This window comes from Haliaeetus leucocephalus, unplaced genomic scaffold, assembly GCF_000737465.1.
Source record: "Haliaeetus leucocephalus isolate CR32 unplaced genomic scaffold, Haliaeetus_leucocephalus-4.0 Scaffold190, whole genome shotgun sequence".
Classification (NCBI taxonomy): Eukaryota; Metazoa; Chordata; class Aves; order Accipitriformes; family Accipitridae; genus Haliaeetus; species Haliaeetus leucocephalus.
Window position 1 is genome coordinate 129119 of NW_010972626.1, and position 10095 is coordinate 139213.

The 10095-nt window shown below is 40.5% G+C and overlaps 2 protein-coding genes across 2 annotated transcripts in view; one reads left to right on the plus strand and one right to left on the minus strand.

Annotated features, from left to right (window-relative positions):
- Nucleotides 1-313: 313 nt before the first annotated feature.
- On the plus strand, nt 314-4466 carry UTS2 (urotensin 2). The gene is made up of 4 exons (XM_010565341.1): nt 314-450; nt 2780-2890; nt 3500-3543; nt 4183-4466. Exons 1-4 carry the CDS (start codon nt 345-347, stop codon nt 4297-4299), a joined length of 378 nt encoding a protein of 125 aa, XP_010563643.1. The 5' UTR covers nt 314-344; the 3' UTR covers nt 4300-4466.
- A 3849-nt stretch (nt 4467-8315) lies between these two features.
- The window catches only part of PER3 (period circadian clock 3), a 24105-nt gene continuing 22325 nt past the window's right edge, over nt 8316-10095 (minus strand). Inside the window, exon 22 of the mRNA XM_010565344.1 lies at nt 8316-9365. Coding sequence (XP_010563646.1) covers nt 9318-9365 — 48 coding nt within the window. The 3' untranslated portion in view covers nt 8316-9317. The remainder of the gene's footprint in view (nt 9366-10095) is intronic.

Here is a 10095-nt window from a genome sequence, read left to right on the forward strand (position 1 = left end):
TATAACTGGAAGTTACTTTTTTTTTTTAATGCCAGATTTATAAACTTTACTGTGCTTGGTTTGATATAATATCCATTTTGTACACCAAGCTATAAGACAGTAAATTTATTGTCTATGAACTGTTACCTTGAAAAATTACATCAATGCAAAGTGGTTTCCATTTAGAATCAATGGGCAATAAATTCATTGGATTTTTTTTTTTTTTGAAGGGGGGGAGAGAACATGATGATATTTATGAGGTCATGAGTGGCTATATAACGGGTGAATCTGGGAGCAGAGGCAACAGTCAGACAGGAGTTCTGAGTTACAGGGGTAGACAAAGACAAAATATATTCAACACAGCAATGATGCATAAGCTGGTATTCTGCTGTCTCATTATTATCGGCTTCTCCTATCCTCTCTCGTCTCTCCCCATCATCAATGCCAGTGAGATGTCTTATCAACTCTCAGGTAAGAGTCTTTTGATTTTAATGGTCATAAAGCAGGGGCTAGAGCAGCAAAACCAGAAGAGAAGCAGGTATGCTTTCCAAGGGGCCTTTATCTGTGCTGATGAGCTGTAGAAAAAGCAGGAATATCTTCCGAACACCAGCAGCGCAAGTGACACCATCCGTGGGTGCTAGTCATGTAAACGGGGAGGTTGGGTGCCCTAAATATTTCTTCCTGCTGCTTTGAGATCCAGGAGGCAAAGGTACCTGAGCCTTCTGGCACTGAACGCAAGCTGGCTTATACAGTGTCTGTCTTTGAAGCAGCATTAGTAGGCACTGGGTAATTTAAAGAAACTTGGCTGTACGGTCTCTCCTCTTGCTATGCTTTAGAATGAGCTATGTTTAACTGAAGGTGTATTTAAAAAGGGGGAAACCTACTGCAAAGATTAATACAGTCCTACTTAGATCAAGAACGGGCAAGTCTGTCTTACACTACAAAAAATAGCAATGTATTGAGCATGCTATTTGTTTGCAGTAATGTAGATTCCATTCAGTCCAGCAAAAGAATAAATTTTTGCTTGAAAAAGCCCTCCTCAAAGTTTGAAATTACACTACAAGTCAAGACTGAAATGGCTCAGTAAAAACGCACAACAAAGTCTGGAAGGTTACGGTCATCAGACCTGACCTGTGCTGGAACAGTTTCTGAAATGAGTTCTGAAAGAACAGGCTAATCAAACCCAAAGCTATTGCATAAAGCTGACTATTAAAAAATGGCTGTTCTTACCTGCTTTGCAGGTGCAACAGCTATTGTGCTGGTTTATAGATATCAGTCGTTCCTAGTTTGCTTTGAAAACCTTGTACTCACTAAGCCAGCATCTTCTCAAGCCTTCCACTATGTAACTTTCATTTACAGGCAGCCATGACTCAGTACGGATAACATCTATCACATCATAGGGTGAACAAGCTGGCTCTAACAATTACTCCATTTGTTTGAAGATGTCCATTAGGCTTATTAAATCTTCCTTGCTAATATAAAGAGTCTCTAGGCTGGGTAAGATAGAAGTAGAACTCTATATCAAAGAGGGTGGTTTTGGGTTTGTCGTTTTTTTTTTTTTTTTAAATCTCAAAGCAAGTTTACCTGCTAACACTGCTCTGAATTAAAAAATAATACAAGGCTAGAGATGTGAATTGTCTACACATAGCACAGGGAAGTTACAGTATTCTTATTCGGTCTTACATTTAAATCCCCACTGTCCTTTGCAATTGTCCTTTCGTACAGTGAACAAACTAACAACGTGGATGTCCAAGGTCTTCAAGTTCTTGATCTTGGTCCAAGCTTTTGAAATGTTGGGGGATTATTTTCAGCAGTTTATTTTCTTATATATTTCATATTGAGGAGCTATAGAGTCTCACCCATCCCTGCAGGTAAGAGTAACTAAAACTCCACAGTATTATCTAAAAGTACAACTACAAAACAATATTCATCTATACAACTAGAGTTGCATAATAGCACCCTCTCGTAGCCCACAATTTTGAATGTCTGCTATATATTATCAAAGACGAAATTTACTGCTCAGATTACAAAAGCCTTATTTACCTCAAGTATAACACCGCTAAGGGCTCCGGCTGGCAACCTGCCTCGGGGTGGGGCACAAGCTAGTTACAGAATTCTGAATTCTCTATGCACATACAAATTAATTCCATCAGGTATCAGCAATCTGTTGTTTCAGAAAAAGTAATAATATCTGTACTGATACACACATTAAATGAGGGAGATGATTGAAATACACAGAGAAGCATAGCTGCCAAAATAGGCTTTAAGACTTCTTACATTTATTCCTGCCCTTCCCCTAATTTTATTGCATTTAATTGTCAGGAAACTGAGCAGGTTAATAGGCCTTGAACACGAAGTTTTGTCTTTATTCATAGAAAAGCTCCAGCATAGGAAGTAGTTGATAAAGATATGGACTAAAAAAAAAAAAAAGAAAAAAATTATATACACATTTGGGTTGTCTACAGCTGGGTACCAGAAGGATTAGGTTGTGAGTTCCTCAAGCAATGGGAGGGGCTGCTGTCGGTCAAAAAACTTTCTTAAAGAAAGATCTGCCAGAGAAATGAGCATCCAAGATTAACATCAGGAAGGTATCTTTTCTCACAGCTCTGGAAGGAAAAACAAGACCAACTATCCCCCATTTTATTCATTTAAATGAGGATGAATGACTGGTGATTTCATGATAATCTTCAACAGGTGGGGCCAGCAGACCTGATCAGAAGTCATCCGAGACAGACTGAAACAGGGATTCAAAGCAAAAGACTCTTACTGTATGTCTGTTTCTGTCATCTCCCATTTGCAGCTGATGAAGATTCAAGATTAAATCCAGAGCAGTTGGGCAGCCTAGGAAGCACTTCCCTGCTTCAGTTTCTGCCAGAGCTCTTGGGCACACTGACTGAAGACAACAAAGCAGGTGAGGATTTACAACAGCAGTTTATGGGACAGTGCCCATGGTTTGCATGTCCAGCTTCCACAGAGATTGTGCCCCGATTCGTGGGTATTTACTGAAATACAGCATTATATGTAGGCAACAGACAGCTGTCATTTAATTAACTGGGACCTTGGGGAAACCTGCCAAGCAGCCATGCTTGCAGCTCAATACTAGCAGGAAAAGTCTCTAAATTAGTTTAGCAAAACCTTTGTATAGCAAAACTGGGGCAAGGCAAAGATTGGCCTAGAAGGAGCTAGCAGACAAAATGAAATAGCACAGTCTTTTAAAAAACATCAATACTTGCAGAAAGTGCAGAATCAATAGCAATAGATGGTTTGGGGGGCAACAGACATAACAGATGCCTGCTGAAGAGGACAGTACAGCTTGCATCTGCAGAGTCCCAGATCCTGCTGGAACTGTGTGCCACAGAAAGAACTGGCTGTGCTGCTGCAAAAGCGTTTTCTGTCTGTTCCTCTGAACATACCAGTTCAAGACATCTGCTGGCTATAGTGTCAGTGTCAAGTGTATAGACTTGTGTAGGTTCACAGTTTCTAAATGGTAAAACATTTCATTATGTCTCCCCTCTACCAGGTCTTAGTCCCAGCAGCTACAACCCAAGGGAAAATATCAAAGAGGTAAGTAAATGACCATCTGTCACTGAAACAAGAAAAATAAGACTCCACATTTTAAACTACATGGAACTGTTACCGAGACATCAACCCACAGACTTCGTAAACAGTATAGACTAAAGTATGCCACAGTGTTCTTGAAGCTGGAATCACTTAGCAGTTAGATAAGCAGTGGAGGAGAAGAAAAAAAAAAGGGGGGGGGGGGGAGGAAAAAGAGCAAGTAACCCAGAGCATTCCATTCTAAGACCCACACTTTTTTCCCCCAGAAAAACAGCTTTCTAAATAAAGGCAAATTGTCAGCTTCACCAGGCCAGGCCAGCACATTAACCAGTATTAGCTGCATGTCATTTCTCCCCAATGCCCACTGCAACATAGGCTATGCAGTATTATCAGATTTGTTATGAACCACTAGGTAAATGGAAAACATAATTCCTGTTCATTTGTCTGCTGAATTAAATATAAAGGCAGAAGACGGGGACTAGTTTTAGTGCATCATCTAAATCAGAGGGCACACTGGGCAGCCATCTCTCCTTCCCCCAGTCAGAACACAGGGCTGGGTGATCAGCTGGGGCAGCAAAGAGCATACTTTCCCACTGGGAACATTTACCCTCCAACAGTAACCTCTCTAATGCTGTTTGACTACAGACTTTCTATGGAAATCATCCTCGAATTGCTTTGCTGGGCCGCTTCTTGACCAAGGACAGGAAACAGTACAAGAAACGTGGGAATCTCTCCGAGTGCTTCTGGAAATACTGTGTGTAAACAGGAGAAGAAACTCTCCCTGACTTTGGTTGCATAATTTATACAGATGTCTGAAAACATGTATATAGATTTGCTTGATTTAAAATGAGAATGAAGAAACATGAAGACAGCTCCTAACTTTAGACTCTATGCTACTTGGAAATTAATAAATTCTTGATGTTTTGCAATTATGCTGTGACCAGTGTACTATTTTCTTAGAGTTCAGTACTACAGGAAGAAAGTATTGGGACAAAGAGATAAACATGCAACACGAAGAGAACTCAGGCATGGGAAGCAAGATTCCCATGGGGTCCTGTGAAAGCTCCCTGAAGAGAGATGCCTCAACTGCATCTAAGTCCAGAGGCAAGAGGACTTTTTCCTTTGTCACTTAGTCAGCTGACATAGGTTGGGGTGCCAGGAAGAAAGGGTCATTGCTGCATTCCCTGATGATGCTGAGCCGGTGAGGGATGGCAGCTTAACAGTGCCCAGACCCCTCCTGCCAGCCATCCCCAAAGCACCACAAAAACAATAAGCATGTGTTAGGATCAAGCACCTGCTCCCAGTACCACTGGCGACAGTTAACTGTTTCTCTTGGTCACTCACAAAGACCCACAAATCTCTTTCTTTGCAGCACCTTGCCTAGTCCCCAGCTGCCCATGACAACAGGATTGCCTGTGCATAGCACAGGCTTTAAGAATTGTGTCTGATTATCATCAAGCACAGCATAGAAGGTAAACATTATGGTTGTCAATATCAAGGCTTTACACTCAGATTGCAGGGTCAGTGGAGGTAAACAGGGATGACATGACTTAAGAGGTTCTATGACTGTGACCTGCACTTAAGTGGCTGCACACACAGATGCGGGAATGTGGTACACGGACATAGATCACAAGCATTACTAAGGCAAGTCACCTCCTGCTTGGGCGCTCAAGGGCAGTGAGATTTGTTCCCCTGAGCCACCACATGGTTTTTATAATGTTATTGTGTCTTGGCTCTAAAGTAAGTGAGGGAGAAGACAAAAGAGCAGCTGCAAGAGGGTTCCAGTCTGACTCCTTTGTATGTGGAGTACCAGCATTCTCTCTCAATCCCAGGCACTTCCTGATAGTATCTGCAATGAATAGAGCCAAAGAGTCAGGAATTGTCTCTGAGGGATGGCAATCTTGATAATATGCACAAACAGTCTGAACTGTGAAGCCCTACCTTGTTCGATACATACTTTGCATAAATCTTGGGCTAATCAAGGCTCACAGAAAGCTTGAAGTAAACTTCACCTAACAGTGATACACATGCTACATTGATCTCAATAATATACATCATAAATCTCTGACTGTGCTGTTTAAACAAGGGCTACAGGCTTGATACAGCTCGTTCACTTCACATAAATTCTAAGACAGATGAAGTCAGCTATAACAAAGAAAAATGTCCTTACAAATGCAGAGCAGCTGGATGCACTATGCAGCTACTTGTAATCTTCTGAACATTGATTCTTCTCTCACACAATGGAGCAAGTCAGTGCCTGTCTGGAAATTACTCCTTTCCTGCCACCTCATCAGTCAATAAGAAGTTGTAAGAAAAGGCTTCAAATTTATCTACATGAATAATCATCTAACATAGATTTATTTCATAGACAGGGAAAGGTGTAGAGCCTGCAAAGACTGGGGAAAAAAAATCCCACTTAAAAAATTGCAAACATAAAGCAAAATAAATAAAACCACAATCAGTAATAACTGAAAAATATTACAAGTATTAAAAAGTTCACTAGCCATCTACGTAAGAGAATAAAGGAATGAAGAGAGCTGTCGGATAGTGAGGATGGAGTCAAGATGAGGTAACTGAGCTATAAACCCTCAAACTGTTTCACCTCTCGATACTGCAAAAATACTTGCTAGCAATTATGGCATCTAAAGAAGGAATACTCAAGCAACTTACTGTGTTCAAGCCAGGCCAGAGCACAGCAGCAGGGGCTAGGGGAGGAATTCAGCTAATTCTAATCTAGCAGAATTTCAGCAGAGCCTAAAAATTCCAGTCATTCACAGTCCTTGCCTCTGGTAGGTAGGAGTTCAGACTGCATCTTTGGACATGACTGGTAGTTCTCAAAAAGATGACTGTTCAAGACCCTGTTGCACACCCAACTGCCTCCTTCCTGAAGGAAAGAAATGTTTATGGCAGATGCCAGATAAACTCAGTTCCAGGGCCCAAGAGCCCAGAGCCTGGCCAGTCCGTGACACATAAGGGCAAACAGCGCTTCTGCCCCATCCCGCTACAACCTATAGCTACTGCCAGCTTTCAGCTCTGAGCTTTTCCTCTCTTCTGCAGGCCAGACAAGAAGGCTGGAGCTGCCACAGAAAACTGAAGAGATTGTAGGAAGACCTCCGGCAGCCAGGCTGATCGTCTTTCCACCGGATAGGGCAGAGCTTTCGGAGCGGGCAGAAAGGTGCAACTGCAGCTGGGGAAGTGAGCCGCAAGCATCCCATCTATGCCAGCCTGAGCCTGCCTGTAACAGTTTCAGGCAGCAAACTGGAGCATCAAACGGGAGCCAAGCAGGTAGACACCTGTTTGAGCTGCACAGAAGCAGTATGTAATATATACCCTGAAAAGTTAATGAAACTGTGGAGCAAACCTGCTACAGAAAAGCTACGGTCCCATTACTTTTGCAATTGGAGTAAGCATTACAGGTCCAATACTTACCTCTCACCATCTGCCCAAAATACAGAAGTACATCATTCAGCTCAGCTTTGACAGCCACACAGAGGTGAAAGCTACAGATTTTTAACTGTGAGCAAGAACTTCAGCTGACAGGAGGACGACGTATTGACAACCAGTAATGTAGCTGGACTGACATTGCCTAGATCTCTAAACAAAAACATAGCACCACCTCGAACTTATTCATTTCACAAGCCTGTTCACTTCTCCTCATCATTTTTGGACCAAAAATACCTAGATAATTTGGCTCACATTTGTAAGTATGTTTAGAATGATCAAATCACCCTTTTAAAAATTAATAAACCATCAGCAAAAATATATCCAATGTTACCTTCGAGATGCCTGTATTTCAAGGAACTGCATCACTTACCTTGCCAGAAGCACCTTCAGTTACATACTTATCTAAGACTACTTCTCTCTTCCTATTTTAATAAGATGCTACATCTTTTGGTTTGCTCCTTGTACTCCCTGAAGTGACTTTGCCTTTCTTCCGCAGGCTTCTTTAAGCACTGTTGACCACACTTCTCTCTAAAGTCCCTTAAAGCAGAAAAAGATGAGCAAATTGTTTCTCTGCAATTAGTTAAGAACTTTATTGCTCTATGAGACATGCCTGTGAATCAAACCTCTGAATTGTTTCTTTGTACTTCCTCTAGAACAGAAATTTTAGCATGGTGGGGCCAAAACTCCTAGGATGTTTATTAATTACCTTTTCTAACAGATCAGCACAGACAGAAGCTTTAAATCCTGCATGCCAAACCCCAACAGCTTACACATCCAAATACAATCCTTACATTCAAAAGGTACTTCCCCTTCTCTGTGGGGTGCAATTAGAAAGGAAATAACATGTCCTGAAGTGGGCAAGGTAGAGTGAGATAAAAAAAAAAACCAAACACAAAACCCCACACAGAACAGGATGAATGGCTGCTACATGACAGCTTTCACTATGCCCACAACCTCAACACTTAAGTACAATCAGAAAAACATAATAAATATTTTCTTAAAAGTCTATTTTCTAGAAATTACCAACAAAAGTAAACACACATTTGAAACAGTTCTTTGCAGCATATTTTTCAGTTTTATTTATAAAAACAGAAGATCCTTTGAAGTGTACGGTTAAAATCACAACTGTAAATTCAACCACAGCTGAATATTATTTCAATAAAATATTCCTATCAACTGATGTAAAAATTAATTTGATGTGATTTAAAACTTGATTCAGCTGCAAGATAAACTTACCAATACATTACTCGTTCAGTGAATATTTATCGCACTGTAAAAATACACTAGGGTCCCTCCTGTTCATAGCAATGCCATGAAAATATTTGCACATCAACTAATCTTTTAAAAACATAATTCTGCATTTATGAATACAACAAAAAAATTGCCAGTGAAATCCACCATGGGTTTCCGAACTGCTGATGCCCCCACAGGGGGTAGTAACTGCATCACTACTGTACTTGTGTGTTTTCCCTTTGATCACCAAAAAAAGTGACCTTCCAAGCAGCTCTAAACTGTCTGCAACATTTTAATTATGCCAGGCAAAACAAAGTCACATAAACAAAATAGCATGTCCAAATCTGGCTGCAATATTTACTCCATTGGTCTTTCAGATGAGAACTGGATCTCACGTCCACTACTCCAGCAAACTACAAAGACTGAAAGATTAATATAAGCTGAAGTAAAAACTACCAATTCCTGAAAACGTACCGAAATGACGTCCTTCCCAAAAGGCTTGATAAGGCATTTGATTGCAAGATGTTGTGGTTCTAGGAGGGTAAAGAATAGCTTGGGAAACTGGTTTTTTTTTCCTAAACTTGGTTTTGCAGCCAAGACCGTTTGCGTTTTTTGGGCAAATAATTTAGTTTCGTGGTCACACAGGGCACCGATTCACCTCTTCCTTCCTCTTACATTCTTCGCCCATACCATAATTTTTTCTGTAACCTGGGACTAGTGTAACCCCAGACAAGGAATCTTGCACCTAGGATTTAGCCAGGATTACAAACTTTGAATTCAAACTCCTAAGCACATGCACCTTCATCACGTATAGTCAGAGGGTATAGCGTTCACAGCACTACAAAAACCGTCTAGGATTTCTGTGATCTCTATGATCCTACTGGGCACAAATTCGCAGTAATAGGTGGTACAAGAATGGTTAACACCTCCAAACAATAAACACATGTAACATGATCAGGTTTCTAGGTACAGCTCAGAATCTTGAACACTTGTAGCAAAGACAGCACAGGATACAGTAAGTGAAGATCCCCAAATTATACTCCTGGATTTGGTATGAACTGGGGGTATGCATCTGTGCAAGTCCTTTGTGTGTCTGCCTCTTTTTATACACCTGGGATAATGATAGTCAACTTTTTGACATGTTTCCAGACCTACGGATGAAAAGCGTTATTCAAGTGTTAGGTACGTATTACCATTCTCGTAAACTAAGTCCCAGTGTTTTATAAAATGGATGACACGTATGCCTGCTAAGACATGGCAAGCCATCTCATTTTTATACTCGGGAAATAAACAGTGGAAATAACATACAGCGAAAGAGTTGATTATCTAAACTTTCCTTCTGGCTTATACTTTTAAATTCTTCTGAAGGAGACAGCCATCCTTACCTGGAGTATTCAAATTAATCTATTTCACTAAGTCTCAAAATATATTAAAGCACTCAATTTAAGCACAGCCAATTAGAATGGATTCTAGTGTAGTCTAATTTGACAGTTAAGTTATTTAAGAAGCTTCCCAATTAAGAGAAGAACCTATACACATAGCATCTTGTTACAAGTTTTAGAGCAAATATTTTAGGCGGTGTGGCTATAAAGCAGAATACTGTACTTGGAAAGTGCTGGAAAAAGACTAGGTATAAGGTATTGCCCACATTTTCCTACTTGAGTACACAACTTGCTATATGTAAACACCTATCAAAGTCTCTCATTTTTAGAAGTGTTTAAAGTTCAAACACAAAAAGTACTGAGGATGTGTGGACCTCTGCTGATTTACAACACAAGAAAAAAGAAGTTCAAGCTGAAAAAAAATGAAAGACCAATAATGAAATGCAGCTTGAGAATAAATAGAAAGCAATAGGTATAAACAGAGCAGGCAGATCGGAAG